Source organism: Pogona vitticeps, chromosome 6, assembly GCF_051106095.1.
Source record: "Pogona vitticeps strain Pit_001003342236 chromosome 6, PviZW2.1, whole genome shotgun sequence".
Lineage (NCBI taxonomy): Eukaryota > Metazoa > Chordata > Lepidosauria > Squamata > Agamidae > Pogona > Pogona vitticeps.
In genome coordinates this window covers 78,775,126-78,801,012 of record NC_135788.1, presented here as the reverse complement: position 1 = coordinate 78,801,012, position 25,887 = coordinate 78,775,126, and the positions used below count along the sequence as shown (strand labels likewise).

General features: G+C 38.1%; 1 protein-coding gene across 19 annotated transcripts in view; it reads left to right on the top strand.

The window, feature by feature from the left end:
- FHOD3 (formin homology 2 domain containing 3) overlaps positions 1-25,887 on the top strand; it is a 329,766-nt gene that overhangs the window by 254,628 nt on the left and 49,251 nt on the right. For all 19 annotated transcript variants that reach the window (XM_020804920.3, XM_073003957.2, XM_078377654.1 and 16 more), the window contains 4 exons: positions 4,173-4,331; positions 5,758-5,940; positions 17,480-17,599; positions 18,729-18,890. In XM_020804920.3, coding sequence (XP_020660579.3) covers positions 4,173-4,331; positions 5,758-5,940; positions 17,480-17,599; positions 18,729-18,890 — 624 coding nt within the window. The remainder of the gene's footprint in view (positions 1-4,172; positions 4,332-5,757; positions 5,941-17,479; positions 17,600-18,728; positions 18,891-25,887) is intronic.

The window sequence follows — 25,887 nt, the reverse complement described above, 5'->3', positions numbered from 1 at the left end:
GCAAAATCCTAAATAGAAGCTGCATCCTCTTCAAGGAGATTCAGCATAATGTTGAACCCCACATAAATTTTCAAAACATAGGACTGATTTTAAGAAAATATTGCTGAGTATATAAAGAATTTCATAAAGAACATATATAATGTCCATCTGTCCAAATCCAAGAATATCTCCAAAATCAATTTATTAAGATTTCACACAATTATTTGTGAAATGTCCTTGGGAATCAATAATGTCTGGGAACCACTAGAACTGCCAGCCAGAAAAATCATTCTGTGATAAATTGTCTCCCAATGGCAACAACTGAGAGTTTGTCCTGTTAATTTAATAACCAGATGTATTTTCAAACATATTGATTATTTTCATTAATGATGAAATGGACAGATTTGAGTTCAGAGATGAACAATGAAATATCCTCTATGTAAAGAATGATTTTAAATTTGAGATGGTTATGTACAAAGCCAAGATATGTTTACAAATTTGACTGATAGGACAGGCTAGTAGTTCCAAGGTCAAATATGAGACGTGAAAAAGGGCAACCCTCTTCAAAGGAATTTGTCTTTAAAGAATCGAAATGCATTTAAAAAGAATCAGGAGGAAAAGTGAACTTAGCAATTAACTTGCTAAATTTGTATAAACAAACTGCCAGCATATTTTATATATTTTTTTAAAAATAGAGGAACATGCACTCTGCGCTGTGGTGCAATCCTTTTTGAGTGATGGTAGATCTTGCTCTAATTTAGATGCTGCCCCAATATTTTCCATACTCAAACAAGAAAGAAAAAAAAGGGGGGGGAGTGTGATCCTTATACAACATTCCGAAATAAAGGTGAGACTACTAAATTTGGACTACTATAATATCAAAAACAAGTGGTATTTCAGGTCCTGCAGGACTCTTCTTCAGCAGTGTCTTGCAGAGCTTTTGACAAGGGGATGGGCACAGAAAAGTCCCAGTATGCAAGTTAAAATTTAAAGACTTACAGATTAGAAACATCAGAATGTTGTGCTTTGTTGTTGTTGTTGTTGTTGTTGTTGTTGTTTTGTTGTTGTTTGCATCAGGTCCGAGAAGTATATCTGTGAAGATTCTCTGTCGTCTAGGTGAGGTTACCTGGAGGCTGAGTCATGGCAACTGGACCTCTTTCTTATTAGGTTGAAACGTTTCGCTGCTTGGATGAACAGCGAAACATTTCAACCTAGTAAGAAGTACGCCCAGTTGCCATGACTCAACTTCCAGACAAGGCTGAGAACCAACACCTTTTTTTAAAAAAAATGAATAAATGATCAGCATGACTAAAAATAAAGAAATTTTTAAACATGTTAGACACATACAAACACAAGACTAAGGAGTCTTTCCCAGTGGCAGTGCTAAGGCTAAGGAATTTGTTCTTTGGGGCAGCTCTCTTGTCTGCTAACATTTAGAAGTTGTATGGAAGGAAACTTCATTTCAGAAGCTCTTTGGGATTTCTGCAGTTTAAGACTACCTTTTGCTCTGGTTACACTTCTTAACCTGCATTGTTTTCCATTTGTTTCATTGCTTTTTAAAGACATGATATTGTTTAAAGTTGTCTTGTGTGGTACCATGCAGATTTTAAAAAGAGTATGAAGCATCTGGATAGCTCAGTGGTTTAGGTATTTGGCTGTAGAGCCAGAGGATAGGAGTTCAATTTCCCTACTGTGCCTCCTTCATGTAGAGCCAGCCTGTGTAGCCTTGGGTAAGTTGCACAATTCCAGGAATCCTCCAAAGGAAAGGAATGTCAAATTACTTCTGAAAAATCTCGCCATAACTTAGAATTGATTTGATTATAATGATTATCATCATCATAAAGCATCCTAAATACATAAATTACATGGACAAGGCTTATCATGCAGATCTCAAAATGCCCAGTCAAGAGGGTATTGTTACTCCATGTATGTATGTGTTGTGGGGAGCTGTCTGTACAAAAAGGTTAGAAATTGGAGATATCACTGAGAGAGCAGATTCTAAATCATAATGCTCAAAATGGGTATAGGATGTCTATTTGCATTGGAAGTGCATGACATCAGTAATTGATATGTAGCAAGTTGATTTTAATTTCAACCCATCCAGTTTCCCCATGACTCAGAACTATTTATTTTATAACTTCTTCCATCACTATAAATCTGTCCAAAGCATGGAGGGAAAGGGAGAGTTTTTAAATGTTGTCTAAGATCCATAAAATGAATAATTCCATGATTTGAAAGCAGAATGATGACATATTTGTTATTTGAATCCAAAGAGTGTGTTTTGTACTTTGTAATGCCAGGGTTTTGATGAATTGAGCTGACATTATTAACATTCAACATTTTCCATAAATTATCCTTACAAGTGTGGATAATTTATACTGACTTACTTCCTTAGGTCCTGTCAAAACTATTCCTCAACCCTGTGCTGTGATTGTAGATATCTGGGCCTGTGAAAATTCCTGCAACTCCCTTCCCTAACCCGTTCCTTAGCTTCTATAAGTAAGATGCAGCCGTTTCCTCCCAGAGTTTTAATTCCCCTCCCCTTGGCTTGGTTTGGCTTCTGCCAAGAACATATAGTTCCCCCTTAAGCACAGGAAGAACTTGAATCCTTCTACCCTCTATTGTCCCTTCCTTATGTCTGCTGTCCTTTTCCATGGAGAGAGAGAGAGAGAGTCCCTCAGCAGCTGAACACAACTGCAAAGAGTGTTCACAACATAACTTTCCTTCAATAGTTGATGAAGTAATTGTGTTACAAATAAGGACAACAGTAACAATATAATACAGTACATGGAGGGACCTTATCCTTGGATGCGTCGGGGCAGGCGAAATACAAAGAGAGTTCTTCTCCATAATCAGAGGTCTAAACAACAGGGTAAAGCAAAATCTGCCCTGCTCAAGTCTGTAGATGCCGTCTCCCACTGCCCGAGATCCAACGGCCTTCATTTGATTGGCCTCATGATCAGAGTATGACATCTAAACAACTGGTGTCTTGCAAGTCTAGGAACAGAAAAAATAAAATGTAAACAATCCTCAACTTAAAGGTCTGTTTGTTTCCTCCATTTCTTCTTTGCTGGGCTCATGTCTTGTAGCCACTAAGCTAGGATTGCCTGACTGTGTATAGCCAGCTTGTGTTATTCCCCCATCACTGCCGGTTTTATATCACAACAGGTTACAACTCTTTCCTCCTCATACATATTACCTACATATGTTGATTGCTAAAGGAAAAAGAAATAACATTTTCGTGTTTACTAAACCGATTACTTTGTATCTGCAACATGAAAAGATAAAGGCAATCCTTCCTGTATCGAGTGCCTCCTTTAGTAATCTAAAACAGTGTAAGTGACATCTCTCAGAGAAATTTCTCTTAGAAAGATCAGTGTTCTTTATAGAGTCAAAATAAAACCATGAGAAATAGTGATCTAGGAATTTTCACATGTATTTTTATTTTTTTAAAAAAAATTGTGCTTCTGTTTTTCAAACCCACCATATTTTTCCTTCATTTTTCCAAATCCTCTCCTAGTTCATGATTTGTAGCACTCTCTTGTATGTGTTTCTTTACTGTCTGATTAAAGTAACTTGTCGTCTATTCTGTGAGGTTTTTGCCATGAAAAGTGAGATAAACCATAAAAAATGAATGGACAAATATTATTCCTCTGACTCCTCAGTCTTTTGGCTTTGAAGGATGATTTTCTGGAATTTATTCTCCATGTTCTATATCTAGCATCCATTAACTTTGTCACAAACACTCTGCTGAATTCAGGAACTTTAGGCTAGATTTACCATCAAAGCAATGTGTGCTGCCTGTTGACCAGTTTATATAAATATTGAATTACAGGATTGCTATATTCTTGGATGCTTGAATTTGTTCTCATGTCTTTGTCACCATGTCCTCCAAAGATTTCCAAAAGTAACTTGGAGAGCCAACTTGTGTGATAATATGCAACAAGGTAATCCAGTGAAATGGCCGAGAAATAAACCCAGTTTGCGTGGAGACATGTTGTACACTTGCGGTCCACATTCTGTTTTTTTCTGTCTTTTCAGGTCAATCCCCCACTACACATAAACACATAAGTTCTGTCTGTTGTGCAGTATAGAAGTCAGGACCATATGGATTGTTTTCTGATGTTAACATATGTACTTAATTGTCTTCAGAGAAATTAACCGTTACCCTCATTCCCCAAACTTTTCCTCAGAAAACTGCTGCAGATGGCAAGAGGCAAGAAATCATTGTGCTGGACTCCAAGAGGAGCAACGCAATTAATATTGGGCTGACAGTATTACCCCCTCCAAGGACGATCAAGACTGCCATTTTGAACTTTGATGAATATGCCTTAAATAAAGAAGGAATAGAGGTACTAAGAAAGCACTGCAGAATACTTTAGTTTAAATTGAAAGTATTATCAGTGTTTCCCGCTACTGGGGTGGGGTACGGTGGGGGGGGTGAAAATCTATAAACCTAATTGAAAGAATTCTATCTGGATAGCCCTCTTTAATTTTGCCCAAGAATGGGCCCTCCTTTAATCCCAACCTGCAACATGGAATCTATTTTTAATTCTTTAACATGTATGCCCATTTTTCACCAGATGCAAAACAGACAGCATGGCTCCTGTATCATTAATACCTGTGCAGTAGAGGGAATTCTACAAGGTACATTATTTTTCCTCCCTGTATAACAAGCTACTCCTTTTGCCACAATTTCCACCTTCTACACAGCTATTAAGGTGCAAATCCTTCTTCTGCCACTTTATCTAGTCTCTTCTTGTTTCTCTTGTCAAAATAAACCCTGAAGTAAAAAATGGCAGGAATGTCATTGCTGCACATTGCCTTAAGTTAGGTATCTTCCACTAGTTATTTGCCATCCACTTGTTGCATATTTAGAGATTTTTTTAAAAAACCACCACCAAAATTGTAGTCTAAAAGCATTTTATAGTTCTAAATCACTGGGACCAAAAATGGAAGTTTAAAATGAACTTACTATAAAGCCTTTGGATGGAAAATACTGCTATAGGCTATGCTTTGTTTGTACTTGTTGTGCTTAACGGAATGTGGGATGCAGTAGAGGAGCAAATTCTAAGTATGTAGTAGAAAGTGTCTGTTTCATTTTTGCTTTTTCCCAGTTAATACATACTAAATTGCTAAATTATGCCTATATATGGACTCTAAATTTTTTTGTGTCTCATTCTGGTGTTACATACTAACAAGACTAGGAAATAAATCACAGGAAAGGGCAGTGGAGGCTCAAGGAGAGAGCCAGGGGTACACTTCACCCCAGAATTTCAAAGGAAAGGGGGTGTCTCTTTGTCAAATCATGAGCTGCCCATGTACAGAAATACCTATAAGCAAAAATAAAGTGTGCACATGGCTTGTTCAGTCAACAATAGATATCTAAGTGCAAACTTCATTCCACTAATCACTATTGCTGGATAGTGAATGATTAGTTTATAATTTGATTTTAATTGTCAGCTGCTTTGAAAAAAATGTGGGGTACAATTCTAAAGATTTTACATGAGTTTAATATGGATAATCATTAACATTTATTAAGACAATAGAAAATTGTAGGGGTGGGGGGGAAGTGATGTCATCAAAATGTTCAAAAAGCTGTTGTTTGCACAATTATGTTGTAAACCATCCAGAGAGTACCCTGGCACTATGGGGCAGCATGAAAGTCAAAACAACAATAAGAAAAAACATTTTCGGATCAAATGAGTACAGATTATAAGAACTCAAGTTTGTTTAACAAGTGTGCAGTTTGTCATTGACTTCACTGCTTCTTTCTAGAAAATCCTCACAATGATTCCCACTGAAGAAGAGAAACAGAAAATTCAGGAAGCTCAACTTGCCAACCCTGACATCCCTCTGGGCACTGCTGAGCAGTTCCTTCTCACGCTTTCTTCCATCACAGAGCTGACCCCTAGACTTCAGCTCTGGGCATTCAAAATGGATTATGAGCTCGTGGAAAAGGTAATTCCTAACTGCTCAGTAAATAGATACGCTTTCTAGATTTTAATTTAATCTGCTTAATCTCTTCCTCTAATAAAATTTTCTGCACTATGTTTTCATGGAGAACAGTCAATGAAGATATTTGATACTTTCAAAACCTAAATTATCCACCCCCAATAAAACTTCCCTGTTTGAGGCACAAGGAGTTTGATTGGGGGTAAGATTTGCATCAGGAAATGACTTCTAGCCCAAATATTTTCAAAATCTGTAGCATTTTGGCGGAAAGGAAAGTGAAATAATGACAATAACAGGTGTGATGGAATCATTTACAATCCCTACAATGCTCTATTAGCACAAAAAAGACCCGGCAGAATGTGGAGCACTGTTTGAAATCTGAGCATCAACAATATGCCATCTCAACCAGCACAGAGGTATGAGTGAGAAGGTCATGTAGGAGTGGTGCATGGGATGGTACCTTTTACACTGCTCATCATTTCCCTGCTCCAAATCACTTAGCACTTTCCCCAAAATATATTTGTAAGAGTAAAATGAGAGAGAGAGAGAGAGAGAGAGAGAAAGAAAGGGAGAGAGTATGTGTGATATCCTGCCTTTTGTTCCTTGCAAAATGTTATAAAGACAGAGGGTAAAAATTATGAAGTCAGGGTGAATGGAAGTTCTCTAGTAGTACAACTATATCCAGAGCACAATAACTAGGATTCAAAATACGTGTCATAATTCTCCAGTCTTCAAACAGCTGTACTGGCTTCAAGTCTACAGCTGACCACAATTCCACTAGTTTTAACTAGAGATGGGGACTAGATACTTTTTTTTACTCCACCGTTCTTTTAAAAAAAACCAAGGCAGCTTGCATCATTAAAAACATAATATTAAAAATTAAAAACAGTATATTGTTCAAATATTAAAAAATAATAATCCTACATTAAAAATGTTAGGTAAAAGCACTACCAAAATCCTTCCTTCTTTCTTCCAACTTCCCTTATAGAGGTCACTCTCTATATTACCTGCCTCTGTCAGTGATAGATTATTTATTATACCAATCAGTCTGACACTCATTCCTTTACACCCATGGTAATCACAACCTCACAGAAATGAATCACAAATCTACCATAGCTCTCATAACCTTAGATTAAAATGCTACAAATAAAAGGATATGATTTTCAGCTTTATACATACAATGAATTTAGTAGTATGTTAGCTATGGAACTATGTGCTTAATATTTATATGACATCTGTGCCTTTAAGGTATTGCTCTTCATATTTCACAAAGAAATAATTTACCAAAGAACTTACTAATTAGAGTTATTAAAATGTACATGATGGCAGTGATAGTGATGACAGAAATAGCTGTAGCTTACATTTTTTTTTCATCCCTCCTTTCCCCTGAACTCTAATGTTCAAGCTGGCTAGCAAACATAATTAAAACCAAATTATTCAATAAAAGCACTAAAATAGTTGTAATATTAACATCAGTGCAATTTAAAGTAAAAAGTGAAAAGATATACTGTACAGTATCCTGAAGAATCCTCATTATGTATTATTGATTGATTTCTCTCTCTCATTTTTTCTCCAAAGTAAAACAGTTTCTGATTTTTAAATAATATTGAAAATAAAATTAAATAGACAGTAATACAGGGGGACCAAGAAGAGGGCTTCCTATGAAGTTCATACCTTGGGACGTTCACATGGGGAGATGCTGTCCTTCAGGTAGCCTGGGCCCAAATTGTGTACAGCTTTATAGGTCATGGCTAGCTGTCCAAACTGGACCTAGAAATGGACTAGCAGGCAAGAGTGCTTTATAACAAACGTGTTATATCTTCACTGTAACTGGCCCCTGTTGATAGCCTGCCTTCAGCATTTGTGGCCAGCTGAACCCTCTGAATATTCTTGAAACACAGCCCCACATAGAGCACATTTATGGTAATCTAAGTGTGATGTAACTAAGACACGTGTCACTATAGCCAGATCACAAATTGTAAGGTAGTAACAAAACTAGGGTATAGCTGTAATTTTGCAAGCACACACCCAACTGCCTGAGTTTTCTGAAATGAAGCAACCTGTCCAACACAAGTTGAATCCCTTCTCTCTGACTTCCCTTTTTATTTATTTATCTTCGAACTACAGAAGTGGAAAGGACCCTATGAACCATCAATTCCAATCCCTGTCAAGAAGGCATAGTGGGGAAACTTAACTCCCAACCTCTGGCTCCACAGACCAGAAATTAATTTTTGAATAAGGAAATGAAATAGATTATAAAACCCAAGATATATAAATACCTGTGTGTAAAACGATGAGTATAGGTGGTCCCTCCCCTTCTTTCTTGTTGCTTATTTGTTATTTTTAATAATATAAAAAACAGTAATAAGAATTAAAAAAACAGCATTATTGCACATTGTTAAGGGACTACAGACTTCCAGTACATAATCAAAAGTTGCAAATCTTAAGAGGAAAAGGTTAATACTATACTACTGTAGGAAATGGATACAATAATAAGAAGAAAAATATTTTGAGTCTTTGGAAATGGGCAGATCCCACACCTGTCTCATGTAATGTTGAGGGGGGAAATAGGTAACCATAGATATCTCAGAGACATAGGAAATTCCCACCATGTTGGATGAGGCAGCTTAGTCACAAGCTGCCATGGCATATAGCTGTTGTTATTAAACACTTTCAGAATGGAAGCAGGATTCACAGGAAAGTTCCATTTTGGTGAAAGGTCAGCCAGGAGAAAAATCTATTCTAGAATGCCTATAATTTTGATTATGTGCTACCCAATATAATTTTGATTTATGGCAACCCTTCTAGGATTTTCTAGATATAAAGAATTCAGAAGTGTTTTCCCAGTCGGTCAATCCGTGAACCCTACAAGCTAACCTCTCAGAAGGAACAGTGAGGAGTCAAACTCCAGGTCCTCCAACTATTCAGTCAGAAGAATGCATATTTAACCCTAATAACAAGAAAAATGTGTTATTCTGGTAAATAAATGTAGTGATAGAAAATGATCTGGACAAAGAGATATGATGCTAAACCCAATTTTTATTGCCAACTAGAGTGGACCCACTGAATCAATGGGACTTAATGTGGACTTAACAAGTCCTGTTCATTTAATAGATCTAGTTTAGTTGACAGTAAAAATTGAATTTAAACAATAGCACAATGCGGTCCCTTGAATGGATAGAATAAGTGTCAGTAATTAGATAGAATCTATAAATGTGGATGCAAAGATAATAGAGATTTCATACTGTTATCACTAAGTCAATAGAAACTGTACTTTGTAATGTTGACGTAATTCATATTAAAAAAAATGTTTTTCCTACACTGCTCTTTACACAATCTATAAAGCAGAAAAGGGGTTACAAACCTGTGCAGATCATGGTCCAATAATTTTCCATTGTGCTTGGGATAAAAATGAAATGCTAATATTGCATTGGCATATACATGATCTGTAGTTACAAAATGAGCTAACTAAGCCAGATGGAATTAGAGGAATTCTCAAAGAAGGCAAAATACAAATCAAATACATAACTAAGTTCTGTCATTTTAATCATACTACAGCTAGTTATAGAACTACTGCCTGAGAATGTTCAGTAGCTGTCGTCGGAAGTATTCTTATTCAAAACTCTTACTTTAAAAAAATATTAAGGATAAGATTGCAAAAGAAATATTAAAAGAAATATATAAAGAAATGTTCTTTTTAAAGCAGTGAGGAAGCAATTAGGCTTATTTCAATGTTCTGATTATTAAAATATTCTCCTGTTCAAAACACCGAATTTTTGAAAAAGTAAACAAATGATATATGCTGCTTCCATCTCATGTGTCTTTTATATTATATTTCTTTATAATGTTGGGATTGTGTGCGATTTGACTGTTTTCTTTATGTTTATTTTATTGATGGAAACACCCAGAGAATGGCAAGGCCTGTAGGTGGTGTGGTACAAAAATATAAACAATTAATTCGAAAAGAAACAATAATAAGATGCCTCATTAAAGAATGGGGATAGGACATTATGTCTTCAACAGATATAGCGATTAAATTCAAAGAGTGGTTTAGTAATCTTTATTGTTCTGGAAATGGTTCTGAGGATGAAATAAAGATCTTTTTGTAGAAATGCAGACTGTCCAACCAAAGTGTACAGCTTTTTGAATCTTTGGAAGTCCTTGTGTTGTTGGAAGAATATCGCCAGATAATTTCAGGGTGAAAGTAACAAGGCTTCAGAAAATGACAAATTAATTGGAGAACATAATAAAACCTTTATTAATATATTATCTGTGCTATTATTGAGTAGACTAAATGAGGTAGTGCAAAAACAAATCATCCATCAATCCTAGGAAAAATAATTGCAAAAAATAATTGCTGTTCCAAAACAATCAGGCACTGAGGAACACACGCCAGCAGCTCTTTAATGAGCAGCAACTTGCCAGCAAGACTTCATGCAATTTCTGTTATACAAGCATAAATCACTAATAGGATTCTGGCCTTCCGATTATAGGCAATTATTTAGAAATTACAGGAATGATTAAACTTTGAAGTAACATTACGAAATAATGCCTGAAATCCAATGGTATATTCTATGTAAGGGTCATGACATCATCATCCAAAGCCATGGCAGGAGAGGACTGAGAGTTTCCAGTTGCCCCCCTCCAAATGTTCTGAGGCATTCTTGGGATCTATTTCATCCTGGATAATATTATCAAGCCCTCTGCAGCATAACTACACTACTGGGTTTTCATTGTGTAAAGACAAATCAGCCCAGTACATAGTATATCATTTTTAGATGTAAAAGGTTTAGGTGACCATTTAGAGTGGGGATATTTATCTCAAGTGCACAATCAGTTTGGAATGGGAGTAAATTTATGGAGTAAATTAGACTAAATTCGGTTAATAGAATTAGATTAAATCCATTTTGGCTTTTTAGGGAACAGTCTTACCCATTATCACCTTGACTTTTTACATGCTGGCAGTGCAGCATTCATGATACAAGAACGTGCTGAAACATTGTCAAATGTTAGATCATCTTTGTGGCTCTGGGGGTCCTAATGTTGGATTTGATTTGTTGCTTGTTGTGGGAAAACCTTGCTCAAGGTTGTTAGCTGCATTCTTCTTTCAGTGAGAGCAAACACTCCTGGCAGAGAGCAGCGGTTCCTGAAGGGAAGGGTGACCTCTCATTCTGCCTTTTCCCTTAGAGTTAGATCATAAGTTCAGAGACTTACTCCTGCCAGTCCTAGTGGCAATTAGGTAACTAGTGTCCTATCTGAATTCTTTCTACATTCTGTGTAATCCTGCTATGTTAATAAAAGGGTTCCCAAGGTGTTGCCAGGGGGCTCCGCTGGTTGGGATTTCTGCTTGTTGACTTCTTTGCAACCTCTCTAAAGGCTAATTGCCTTCCTATTGTCTGTGATCACCCACATCATTAGCCTGCCTTTTGTTCCGTGATCACCTATAGCTTGATATCCTGTATTGCAGTCATGCTTTATCTCTCCATGTTATAAAATAAATTTTATGAAACCTTTTTCGAATGTGGCTACAGGAGTTAAAGAGGTGATGACTGAGAAATATTTAATTCCTTTTAGTGACACCTCAGTTAAATAAGTGTTTGGATCATAAAAATCTAAGATGTAACTAGCTTTAACCATAAACAGTTGCTGATAGAAGATAAGGCCAACCTTGAGTATTGGGATCAAGATATTATGGGCAATAAGAATATTTACATTTTTAAAATGAGTTTGTTTATTTTCAATCAAAACTTGAGTGTTATTGTACTCATTAATGTTAGAGTGACACCCCCCAAAATATAATTGTTTAATGGCACAAAGAGGAATCCAGACTCTGTTAACCATGATAGACTTGGTTTAAGTGTAATCTGTTAAACCACATCTATCATGTGACTGTGGATTTAGGATTAAATAGAGCTCAGGTCATACACAGTGAAAACCATGCCTGACTAGAAGAGGGGTGTGCTGGTCCCACTTGTTTAGCAGCCCTGCTGTTGCTGTCATATGAGTATAGGACAACAATATGTGCTGGAGATCTTCCACAACTAGAAGCTGGAAAATCAGAGTTTGTGAGCAAAAAATAAATCTGCCTTTCTTGGAATAATGTTTTTTAATGGCTGGAATTCTTTTGGCATTTGTGTAGACTTTGCATAACTTGTAGGTAATTACATCTGATTGATGAGGTGCCAAAACGTATCTCAGTGGCATAGTCAGGCACATGACTAAGACACACTCCAACAACTTGTCAGTTAACCACTGTCCTTGTCCCAGTGTTACTCAACATTTTCATAAATGACTTGGTTGAGGGTCAAGAGGGGATGCTAATTAAATTCACAGATGATACTAACCTGGGAGGGATGACTAATAAATACTCCAGGAGACAGAATCAGTGTTCAGGAAGATCTTAACAGACTGAAGAACAAGGCCAAAACAAATAAAATGAGTTTCAACAGGGAAATATGTAGAGTTCTGCATTTAGGCAGGAAAAATCACATGCAGATATAGAATGGATGACAGCTGGCTGGACAGTAGTAGATGTGAAACAGGTCTAGAAGGCTAAGTCAGCCACAAGCTAAATATGATCCAACAGTGCATGTGGCAGCATAAAAAATAATGTGATATGCAGCTGCATCAACACAAGTATAGTGTCCAAGTCTAGGGAAAGTAATAGTGTCACTTTATTCTGTGTTGGCCACCTCACCTGGATTACTGTGCCCAGTTTTATTCACACATATTTAATAAGGATACTGAGAAGGATCCTGAGAAACCGGGCCCTACGAGGAAAGATTAAGGAAGTTGGACATATTTAGTCAGGACAAAGCAAGACTCAGAGGTGGCATGATACCCATCTTCAAATGTTTGACGGATTGTGAGATGGAAGATGAAATAAGCTTTTTTCTGTAGCTCCAAAATGTATTACCTGAAATAATGGATTTAAATTATAGAAAGAGATTTCAAATCAAGATTAAGAAGAAGTTCCTAAGCGTGAGAGCTGTTTGACTATAGAATGAACTGCACTGGAGAGCAGTGCATTCTTCAACGTCAGAGGTGTGTTTACACAGAAATTCAGTTACCTGCTTTGGCAGGGAGCTGGACTCAGTGACCCCTGCGGTTGCTTCTACTCCTAGTTGTCTATGATTATATGGTTACATTATTTCATTGCAGGTTATATTGATTTCTCTTTTCAAGGGAAATACTAAATGCCAGATTACTAGCAGAATCCCACATATGGGCTGCAGTCCAGAAAAGGTTATGCTGAATAAAACTTGTTAAGTTTTTAAGGTAGCCCAAGACAGTCTTAATTTCTTAACTAATTGAAGAAAATAGCCTAATGTTAAAAGAATTCTGATGTACCACTAGTGTCAGTAGGTTTTGAAATTGAGTAGATATTGACTGGTTTAGAAGGATAGCACTGATAAAAATGAAAAGTTTACCAAAAATTATTATCTTTTTATTTAGAATGTTACCAATACAGTTCACAGATGATGATTTTAAATTTTGGCAAAGAATGATTATATTGTAATGAAGGGAAGAGAGCCAGAATAAATAAAAAGTATTGGTATAAAACAACCAAACAAAGGTGGTATAGGTATACCAAATATAAAAAATTATTATTTGGCTAATCAGTTGAGGTTTATTGGGGAAATTGTATATAACCCAGAAAGGTTAATTTAGTGGGAAATGGAATCATCAGAATTACAGGTAGATACTGAAAAATATCTATTTGTTATGATTAAGAAATACAAAATAAGTGAAATTAATAACCCGTTTTTAAAGACAATGTTAAACATCTGGCATAAGTATAGACAGAATTTATGTCCATTTAACTCTCCATTAGGACTAGTGGCTGAAATAGAGAATTTTCCTGTCAATATGAAAGTTTAGGCACAATTATTTAAAGAAAAAAGTGATTAGATTAAAAAAACTGGTTGTATAAAATGAGATTGAAAGATCAAATGAAACAAATCCTTCAGCATAAGAATATTTCATGGTTGTTGTTGTTGTTTAGTTATTTAGTCGTGTCTGACTCTTTGTGGCCCCATGGACCACAGCACGCCAGGCCCTCCTGTCTTCCACTGCCTCCTGGAGTTGGGTCAAATTCATGTTGACCCAACTCTGGGTCAGCCATCTCCTCCTCTGTCATCTCCTTCTTCTCCTGCCTTCACACTTTCCTAACATAACAGTCTTTTCCAAGGAGTCTTCTCTTCTCATGAGATGGCCAAAGTATTGGAGCCTCAGTTCAGGATAAGTCCTTCCAGTGAGCACTCAGGCTTGATTTCCTTTTGAATGGATAGGTTTGTTCTCCTTGCAGTCCAGGGGACTCTCAAAAGCCTTCTCCAGCACCACAATTCAAAAGCATCAATTCTTCAGCGGTCAGCTCTCTTTATGGTCCAGCTCTCACTTCCGTACATCACTACAGGAAATACCATAGCTTTGACTATTCGGACTTTTGTTGACAAGGTGATGTCACTGCTTTTTAAGATGCTGTCCAGGTTTGTCATCGCTTTCCTTCCAAGAAGCAAGCATCTTTTAATTTCGTGGCTGCTGTCTCCATCTGCAGTGATCATGGAGCCCGAGAAAGTAAATTTTGTCACTGCCTCCATATCCTCCCGTTCTGTTTGCCAGGAGGTGATGGGACTGGTGGCCATGATCTTAGTTTTTTTGATGTTGAGCTTCGGACCGTTTTTTGCACTGTCCTCTTTCACCCTCATTACAAGGTTCCTTAATTCCTCCTCACTTTCTGCCATCAGAGTGGTATCATCTGCATGTTGGAGGTTGTTGATATTTCTTCTGGCAATCTTAATTCTGGTTTGGGATTCCTCCAGTCCAGCCTTTCGTATTATGCACTCTGCGTATAAGTTAAATAAGCCGGGGGACAATATACAGCCTTGTCGTACTCCTTTCCCAATTTTGAACCAATCAGTTGTTCCATATCCAGCTCTAACTATTGCTTCCTGTCCTACGTATAGGTTTCTCAGGAGATAGATAATGTGATCAGGCACTCCCATTTCTTTAAGGACTTGCCATAGTTTGCTGTGGTCGACACAGTCAAAGACTTTTGCATAGTCAATGAAGCAGAAGTAGATGTTTTTCTGGAACTCTCTGGCTTTCTCCATAATCCAGCGCATGTTAGCAATTTGGTCTCTAGTTCCTCTGCCCCTTCAATATCCAGCTTGTACTTCTGGGAGTTCTCGGTCCACATACTGCTGAAGCCTACCTTGGAGGATTTTGAGCATAACCTTGCTAGCGTGTGAAATTAGTGCAATTGTATGGTAATTGGAGCATTCTTTGGCACTGCCCTTCTTTGGGATTGGGATGTAGACTGATCTTTTCCAGTCCTCTGGCCACTGTTGAGTTTTCCAAACTTGCTGGCATATTGAATGTACCACCTTAACAGCGTCATCTTTTAAGATCTTAGATAGTTCCACTGGAATGCCATCACCTCCACTGGCCTTGTTGTTAGCCATGCTTTTTAAGGCCCACTTGACTTCACTCTCCAGGATGTCTGGCTCAAGGTCAGCAACTACACTATCTGGGTTTCAGGGACATTCAAATCTTTTTGGTATAATTCCTCTGTGTATTCTTGCCACCTCTTCTTGATGTCATCTGCTTCTGTTAGGTCCCTCCCATTTTTGTCCTTTATCAGGTTCATCTTTTAGCCTTTGCCCTGCTTCGTTTTGAACTCCAAGGCCAAACTTACCTGGTGTTCCTTTTATCTCTTGACTCTCTACTTTAGCATTCCAATCCCCTATAATAAGAAGAACATCTTTCTTTGGTGTCAGTTCCAGAAGGTGTTGTAAGTCTTCATAGAATTGATCGATTTCAGTCTCCTCAGCATTGGTGGTTGGTGCATAAACTTGGATTATTGTGATGTTGAAAGGTCTGCCTTGGATTCATATTGAAATCATTTTTTCATTTTTGAGACTATATCCCATTACAGCTTTTCCCACTCTTTTGTTGACTATGAGGGCTACTTCATTCCTTCTATGGGTTTCTTGCCCACAGTAGTAGATATGATAGTCATCTGAATTGAATTTGCCCATTTGTGTCCATTTTAGTTCACTGATGCCCACGATGTCAATGTTTATTCTTGCCATCTCCTGTTTGACTACATCCAACTTACCAAGGTTCATAGATCTTACATTCCAGGTTCCTATGCAGTATTTTTCTTTGCTGCATTGGACTTTCCTTTCGCTTCCAGGCATGTCCACAGCTGAGCATCCTTTCGGCTTTGGCCCAACCATTTCATTAGCACTGGAGCTACTTGTACTTGTCCTCCGCTCTTCCTCAGTAGCATGTTGGACACCTTCTGGCCTGAGGGGCTCATCTTCCAGCGTCATATCTTTTAGCCTTTTGTTTCTGTTCATGGGGTATTCTTGGCAAAGATACTGGAGTGGCTTGTAATGTAATTCATGGTTGAATTCTATGCAATTAAAAAGATGGACTAACAAATGGGTAAAGAAATATAAAAAAGGTAGAGAATACACAAAGTATGAACAATTTCTATTATATTCAGATGACTGATTTAGTAAAGGGTGCAGTGAGTAAAATTTATAGATGCCTACTTGGCTTAGAAGAAGAAGACAGTGAGAAAGAAGGATTGAAGTTAGTGTGGGAACAAGATTAGGAAAAAGAATAAATGATGAAAAATGGAGGAAAATGTGGAAAAGGAGGGTTTTAAGATTTTTGTCAGTGAGAATAAGAGAAAAAATTGGGCTTAAGATGGTATTTAACACAGACAAAATTGAATAAAATTAACACTAGTTATCTGAATGCCTGTTGGAAATGTGAGAAGGAAATTGGTACATACTTTCATATGTGGTGGGAATGTGAAAAAGTACAAACACTTTGGAAACTAATATTTAAAGAACTAAATGACATATGTGAAAAAGATACAGAATTTAATCCTGCGATAGCTCTGTTTTCAATATTTGAGAATGTTATCAATATTTGAGAATGTTGAATGTGATAAGATGACTAAAAACTGATTAACAATTTATTAACAGCAGCTAGATTAGTAATAGCTAGACACTGGAAATCAAAAAAATCTGAATTTTGAATAGAAGAATGGTATAATGAAAATGGACTATAGCTATAAATTATAAGTTAACTTGTAACTTAAAGGTTAAGAAAAGGAGAGATGAAAAAGAATAATTTTATGATATATGGGGTAGATTTCTGGAATATGTATTTACAAGAGGAAAAGGGAAATCTCCAAATCAAGAATCAATGCAGTTCTGGAGAAGAGGACAATAAAAGAAGAAGAAGAATATAAATGGACCAAGTAGAGGATTATTGCAAGAGGTCCCATCTATGGTGGTGGGGAACACAGTTGATTTGTATTTTGGTTTATGTATTTTATGTTTTTGTTTATGTTATACTTAAAATTAAAATTAAAAAAAGAAATTGAGTAGATAAACAAGGAAAGACTGCAGTCTGCTTGAGCATAGTTTGAAAATTGTTGTATTTATTAAAAATATTGTAATAATACAATGCATTAATACAAAAGAATCCACACATCATTTCCTTGTTTTTCTGTTAATGACAGGAGGTTGCAGAACCATTGTTAGACTTAAAGGAAGGAATGGACCAGCTGGAGAACAATAAAACCTTGGGACTTATTCTTTCTACTCTGCTAGCCATTGGAAATTTTCTCAATGGAACCAATGTAAGAATTGTCTCTGCTATTAGCTGATTAAATGCCAGTGTTTTTGTACTATAGTTATAGCACAAAGCCTAAACTGAAAACTATATTGAATGAAGTTTGATTCATTTCTCCAGGATTCTGATGTTGAAAGAAATAGATTAAAATATATTACCAAAGATTAAAATATATTACCAAAGAGAAATATATTACCCCATTTTGTCATATCTCCCACTTGTGGATTGTCGTTCAGATCTCATTCTGATCTTTAAACCAGTCACTGTGGATAAGATAAATTTGCTCTAGAAAGTGATTGATTGATTGATTGATTGATTGATTTATTTATTTATTTATTTATTTATTTATTTATTTATTTATTTATTTATTTATTTATTTGATTTATACCCCGCCTATCTGGACTACCAGTCCACTCTAGGCGGCTCCACTCTAAGCAGGATTCCACCCTTTCCCTATGTAGCTCTAATGAGAATATTCTGGAAGAGGTTTTTGTCATTTTCTAGCTCCAAGACCACTAGTGTAACTCACAGATTCTGATGAATTATTCCTAAATTTTGCAGAACATGCTAACTTTAAAAAACCTTTAAATCTCCTGAATCTGTCTTCTTCAACTTTGTGTTTAGATAGATGGTGCTTCCCTCCCTTCTCTTTTCTTAAAACCATGAATGTCCCTCGGATACCGTATTTTTCCATTTATAAGACAACCCAATGTATAACGCCTTTTCTAACCCCAAATTAGAAAATTTGATCCTTGCTTTTCCCTTCCTTTTGCTATGCCACAGAGCTTAGGAAGTGGGTAACGCAGCCATGAAAGGGCTGCACAATCGCAGCCCTTTGATCCTGAAGCAGCCATGAAAGGGCTTCAGGATCAAAGGGTACTATCATGCAGCCCTTCGACAGCTACTTTACCCAAAGGGAGCCTTTCCTTCCTTTTTGCTAAGCCCCGTGGCTTCACAAAAGGCAGGGAAAGCAGCTGCCTTCCGTGTATAAAACGATCCTCAATTTTTTGTCTAATTATTTAAGGAAAAAGTGTTGTTTTGTACATGGAACAATATGGTATGTTCCATTCTTTTGTTAAAAAGATTGACACAACAAAGGGTGTATCTCTTTAATTTCCCCCCTTTCTTCCACATAGGCCAAAGCCTTTGAATTGAGCTACCTCGAGAAGGTTCCAGAGGTTAAAGATACAGTGCACAAGCAGTCTCTTCTACATCATGTGTGTACAATAGTAGTGGAAAAATTCCCGGAGAGCACAGATCTTTATTCTGAGATCGGGGCCATCACTCGATCAGCAAAGGTACGTATTTTGCTTTTTTTAAAAAAAAAATGTCCTTTCAATACATCAAAAGGAGTCTTTGTTTATATTACTCTGTAAAGAACAGGAATGGTAAAAGTACTTCACTGCAATTTTGCTTCCATATCAGATTTCTCTACTTGTATATTGTGTGCTTAATAATGAAGGCTTTTAATCCGCCATGTCATTCATTCAGAATTTTTAGGGTCCTGAATATTTTTAATTTCTTTTTCCCCCTGTAAATAGCTTTCTCATCAAGATTTCTAATAGGTAGCTGCTTGTTGTTTATATTTATCACTAATATGTCACTTAAAAAAACTTTTATAAAGTTGTAAAACAATTAACAGAACTAGTATTTCCTAAAACAATCTGCTCAAGAAGCAGTTGGAATCCAGATGTCCATAGTTACTATTTTATGTGCAGGAATTGTGTCTCTGTTGACCTGGTAAGTTGATACCTGTCTGTCCTCCTGGTTCACAGAGAAGCCAGACAAGGCACAGGAGCCTGGGTGATGGCTTGACTTCATTTCCTCAGGCTGTAAGATCAGCATTGTGACATCACCTGTACACCAACATCAACTGCCAATATGGGTGTACCTCGGTTTACAAATGTAATGCGTTCTCCGGGACGTAACATAGTGCAGAAAATTTGTAGACCGAAACGTGGATTGCCATAGGAACAGGGGCGGCACTATAAACCTCCAGGCACAATGCATCCTGGGGAAACTTCCTTCGTATAGCGAAAAAAAAACATAAACCGGGGCATTATTTTCATTGGATTTTCCTTCGTAAACTGAAAATTATGTTAGCTGAGGCGTGCGTAAACCGAGGTACCACTGTAGTATAAATGATATAAATACGTTTAGAAGAGAAAGAAGAAACATGCCTGATTGGGCAACAGGTGGGAACCTAGTAATGCAGCCAGCCCTTCATTAGTTAATGAGACAATTAATTAAACAATTTAATTCATGTGTACAGGATTGTGGCTGGTCCCAGTATTTTAAAAGTATGTCATGAAAATGAGAAATGCATTTAGTATGAGGTTCCTGTGCACTGTTCAGTGTGACAATGCAAGGAAACAAATCACTGCAAAGCAAATCACAAACTAGCTTCAAACCCAGCCCCTAGTTGGGCCTTCAGAAAGCATACAGAGTCCATAAACATTGAAGGGAGTGTGCTAGTCCTGCCCCCTCCATCATCAGATGCCTTTTGTAGGAACGCTACCCAAGTAGAAGCAGCTTCTCCCTCTTCAGACAGTCACATTTCTGTGTTCTACACTATAACCAAGGGGCTAACAGGCGTTCCTTAATGCAGAGGGGAAAACACACGTCTTTAATGGGAAAGAATATAGGGCTTTAGTTTATCCCATCTGTAGATTTCAGAAGAGAGCAGGAGGTTGAGCACCACTAATGTCATTACATGAACCAGTGGTGGAAAGTTCTTGCTATGTCTCTAAATTTTAAAGGAACTTTTTAGACAGAATGTCAAAATTATAAAATATAACTAATATATTGCTTAATATAATCACTACTGGAAATACATGAGACTTAAAAGGAATGCCTATTCAGAAGTCATCTCTTTGGGAGATACCGTGCTTTGTATACTGTAAGGCTTGGTCCTTGTGATTTAATTGGGTGAAAGAATAGTTAGTGCCAGGTACGGTTTTCTTGCATTGCCATCTTCTGCCTCTCCAACCATATAGGTTAAAATGAAAATATCTGAGTCAGTATTTGAGGGGTCTCTTCAAATACAACAGGATGGCTTATCTGCTTAGCAGAATAGACTGAACTGTAGGTTTGGCAATGTCTCAGTAGCAGTGGATGGAGGCAGACAACAGCTATACTGTAAATACTTTTCTTAGTGTGAGGAAAAACTGAGATTGTGTTGAAAGGAAAAGTAGTTTTGAGATAATGAGACTGAGTTTGGGTACTGTTCGTTTTAGATTTTAAGTTCCTCTGAGAAATACTTCTCAGTTCTATCTTTGCGCAATTAACTGTTTACATTCTGTCTAACCTTGCTTAGTAGAACTCTGTACATGTGTGTGTCTGCTGCAGCTTTTTTTGTATGTTTAGAATTAGAAATGGTTTGCTGCAGCAAACTCTAGTCCCCCTTCTCATGACTGCCACTAATCAAAGTGTTTGAAGTTGGAAGCAGCCTAGTCTGCTAAATGGGACCAAGTCCAAAAGTATGAGAAATCTTATTTAAGGAAAATTGGCATAAATAAACTCTGTGCCTCGTGGCGCAGTGGTTAAAACGCTGTACTGCAGCTAAAACTGTGCTCACGACCTGGGGTTCAAATCCCAGGTAGCCGGCTCAAGGTTGACTCAGCCTTCCATCCTTCCGAGGTCGGTAAAATGAGTACCCAGCTTGCTGGGGGGGGCAATGTGTAGCCTGTATAATTAAAATTGTAAACCGCCCGGAGAGTGCTTGTAGCACTATGGGGCGGTATATAAGTCCAATAAATAAATAAATAAATAAATAAATAAATGTTTCATTACAGTTTGGACTCTGTGTGACCTATATGTCTCTTCCAGAGAAGTTAAACAACAGAGGCTAAAATATTTCTTCTGTGTCTCTGTGTACTTTTTTCTGCCTTGAATTCAGTGAGAATAAAAATTAAGTTCATTTGGAAGATGAGGAATTTTCAGATGATAAGATGAGTCTATCAGAGAAGGACTCTATGAAGGTTTTTGGAAGTATTAGTAAAGCAGTGGTGGCAGAACAACACTCTAGGTCCCTTTTCCTTCCATTTTCTGATTCAGAGGCTTCAGCTGGCTTGTCTCTGCTTTTGTTGTTGTTGTTCAGTCGTTTAGTCGGGTCCGATTCTTCATGACCCCATGGACCAGAGCACACCAGGCCCTCCTGTCTTCCATTGCCTCCCGGAGTTTGGTCAAATTCATGTTCGATGACACTGTCCATCCATCTCGTCCTCTGTCATCCCCTTCTCCTCTTGCCCTGACACTTTCCCAACATCAAGGTCTTTTCCAAGGAGTCTTCTCTTCTCATGAGATGGCCAAAGTATTGGAGCCTCAGCTTCAGGATCTGTCCTTCCAGTGAGCACTCAGGGCTGATTTCCTTCAAAATGGATAGGTTTGTTCTCCTTGCAATCCAGGGGACTCTCAAGAGTCTCCTCCAGCACCACAATTCAAAAGCATTAATTCTTTGGTAGTCAGCCTTCTTTATGGGCCAGCTCTCACTTCCATACATCGCTACTGGATAAACCATAGCTTTGACTATGCAGACCTTTGTTGTCAAGGTGATGTCTCTGCTTTTTAAGATGCTGTCTAGGTTTGTCATCGCTTTCCTCCCACGAAGCAGGCGTCTTTTGATTTCGTGGCTGCTGTCTCCATCTGCAGTGATCACGGAGCCCAAGAAAATAAAATCTGTCACTGCCTCTATATCTTCCCCTTCTATTTGCCAGGAGGTGATGGGACCAGTGGCCATGATCTTGGGGGGGGGGGGTTGTTGTTTTTTGTTTGTTTGTTTGTTTTGATGTTGAGCTTCAGACCATTACTTGCGCTCTCCTCTTTGACCCTCATTAAGAGGTTCTTTAATTCCTCCTCACTTTCTTCCATCAGAGTGGTATCATCTGTACATTGGAGGTTGTTGATATTTCTTCCGGCAATCTTAATTCCGGTTTGGGATTCATCCAGTTCTGCCTTTCGCATTATGTACTGTCCATATAAGTTAAATAAGGAGGGAGACAATATACAGCCTTGTCGTACTGCTTTCCCAATTTTGAACCAATCAGTTGTTCCATATCTAGTTCTAACTGTTGCTTCCTGTCCCACACATAGATTTCTCAAGAGGTAGATAAGGTGGTCAGGCACTCCCATTTCTTTAAGGACTTGCCGTAGTTTGTTGTGGTCGACACAGTCAAAGGCTTTTGCATAGTCAGTGAAGCAGAAGTACAGTGGTGCTTCGCTAGACAATGATAATCCATTCCACTGAAATTGCTGCTTAGGGAAATCATCGTCTAGCGAAAAGCATTTCCCAATTGGAATACATTGAAACCTGTTTAATTTGTTCCAATGGGGAAGAATCGTCATTGTCTAGCGAAGATCGGCCATAGGAAAGCCGCTTTGCGAACCACCGATCAGCTGTTTAAATAGCTGTCTTGCAAAGCTTAGGTCCCGAAAACATCCATTTTGCGAGCACGAAGGGAGCTGTCAAAATCATTGTCTAGCGAAAAATGGTTTGCGAAGCAGGAACCAAATATTGTCCAGCGAAATTCCCCCATAGGAATCACTGTTTTGCGAATCGCTATAGCGATTGCAAAAAGTCAATGTCTAGTGAAAAAACTGTCATGCGGGGTAACTGTCTAGCAAGGCACCACCGTAGATGTTTTTTCTGGAACTCTCTGGCTTTCTCCATAATCCAGCTAATGTTAGCAGTTTGGTCTCTAGTTCCTCTGCCCCTTCGAAATCGAACGTGTACATCAAGCTTATTTCTGCTAGTCATAGTTAAAGTTAACCATAGCTAACCATAGCCGAGTACAGTGGTGCCCTGCATAGCAAGGTTAATCCGTTCCGGATTAACCGTCGCTATGGGGAAACATCGCTATACGGAAAGTAAAAACCCAATGGGGCCCAAACTCACTGTTCAGCGAAGTTTCTCCATAGTGCCGCCATTTTCGCGCCCTCGGTAAGTGAGGGCAGGGCGCGAAAACGCTGCGCGCTGCCATTTTGGGCGTCCAGTGGCCATTTTGGAACCGCCGATCAGCTGTTTAAAAAATCGGTATGCGAAAATCGGTAAACGAAACGCTTACCGATCGTCGCAAAGCAATTTTTGTCCATTGGAAGCATTGGTATGTGATCGCATTAGCGATCGCAAAATCCGCATCGCTATGCGGATTCTTCGTTAAACGGTGCGCTCGTTATTCGAGGCACCACTGTATTCAGAAGAAAGGCATGCACAAGCTTGAGCTTGCTACAGTTCTAAGCTAAAGTTTTCATGATATACAACTGCAGTCAATATAAGGCAGTTTCATTTTTCAAATATAGTTCAACAGCATGTTCAGGACAAAGCAGACAAATTGCAGTTGAGCAGTAATATCACAAGGTTACAATGATTTTGTAGTTATCTCCCCTCCCCCACTCCAGTGCTTATTTTTATTTTGGAGATATCGCACATAATAGCAGACATTGAGTCTCCACCTATGCCTATATGCCACATCTGAGATGTGGCATATAGGCATAGCCAGAGCCAATGGTGGCTGGAGTGGGCAGAGTCTGCTCTGCATTTGAATTGATAAGAGACATGCAGGAATGGCCTTACTGTTAAGCCATGATGATCAGATACAGGTTGTGCCTGTTCTTGCACACTTCCAACTTTCATAGGTAAACACTGTGGCATTCAAGCCAAAGAAACCCTTAAGCAGAGCTTCCACATGCTCAGCCTTTACTTAATCTGGGTATCCCTTTTTTCCTGCTCTCACTCTTTACCTCATCCCTGCTCCTGAAAAATGCACCTGAAAAATAATGTGAAAGGAAAGAGCTAAGCAGCTGTTTTACCCACCAAACCTTCCTGTAAGTCTGACCAAGGATAATTGTCTTTAAGACCACAAAAATTGCTTTTGTGGCTCCATAATGTCCAAATTGGCTCTAAATCTCAGCAGAAAGCAGATCCTTCACATTTAGATGCTGCTTGAAAAATATGTATGCCAGCGTTGGCCAAATGTTGTCCTTAAGCACATATACTATTGAGCAAATATGTCCTCGTTTTCTAGATGAGTCAGGAACTTGAAAGGACTTCATTTTTTAACATTATTTACTGTTTCCTTTCAAGCCAAGAAATGAATTGTATTTTAAAGTGAGGTAGGAAAAATTCCATCATCAGACTGGCAAGTGCATCAGACCTTTAAAAAATGAAAAGTCTGGAAGTACATTTGCCAAGTGCTTCATATTACTCAGTGTGCTTTTGGGAAGCCATAACGTGGGGCATGAATGATGTGCCCATACTTACAGAACTCTCCTTTATGTGTATACTCAGAAGTAAGCCACAGTGCATTCAGAGAGGCTTAGTTCTAAGTAGGATAGCATAGGATTCCAGTTTTTACTGGAAAAATACTACTCATGGCTTTGAGCCATGAAATTATTTTGACTTCTTGAGTAGCACTGACTCAAAGGACACTCTGGAAAATGCTAGCTACAAAATTTAGAGACGTGCATCTCTCTTCACCTGACCCAAGTTTCGTAGGTGTGTCTTTGTCAGTATTTCTATACTCTAGTTTTCTGGGGAGGACAGAAAGTTGGGAGTTTTTCAGGCGGGACAGAAAGGATTCTGGCCATGTTGTAGCAGACTGCAGAACTGCAAACTCAGTTTTACTCTCCACCCCGTCCCCCAGCTTGGCAGATACCAAGAGAAAGCCCCCATCAGCTTCCTAAGGCAGCCACGGGGAAGGGACTGAATGAGAGACTTTAAAAGGGTACAGTCATTCATTCTTGCAAAGGGAAAGCAGGGAGCCTGTGCCTCTTTGAATTGATGTCCTTTCTCTCTGCCTTTCATTTCCCTGAATCTGGACTTAGTGATGCTGCAGCTACAGTATAGATTTTGATTAGTTAAACAATTACTTGGATCTTGTAGGAAATGCAAGAAAGATACATTTGTAATATAAGGAGCATACTCTGCTCTTCCTTTTGCCATCAACTCAACGTCTTTCTCAGTATTTCTTCTCTTCCTCATACTTGAAATTGTAAAGTAGGAATTTAACATGAGGGATTTATGGGTGTGCTGCTCCATTCCATTAATGCTTTTCAACTCTTTGGTGTGCCCTGTGGTTTCCCTCAAAACACACAGCTACAATTAATTCAGTTGTGTTTAGGTATTTGTCCAAATACAGTGCACATTTCTAATAAAACTATTGCTGTAGAATGTCCATTTCAATAAAGATAAACGTGTATCTCCATGAATAAACTTCCAGATTCATACAAACTTTAAAGAGGTCTGTGGCAGATACTAGGACTGGTTTATGCCAACCACATTGTACTCATCTATCACAG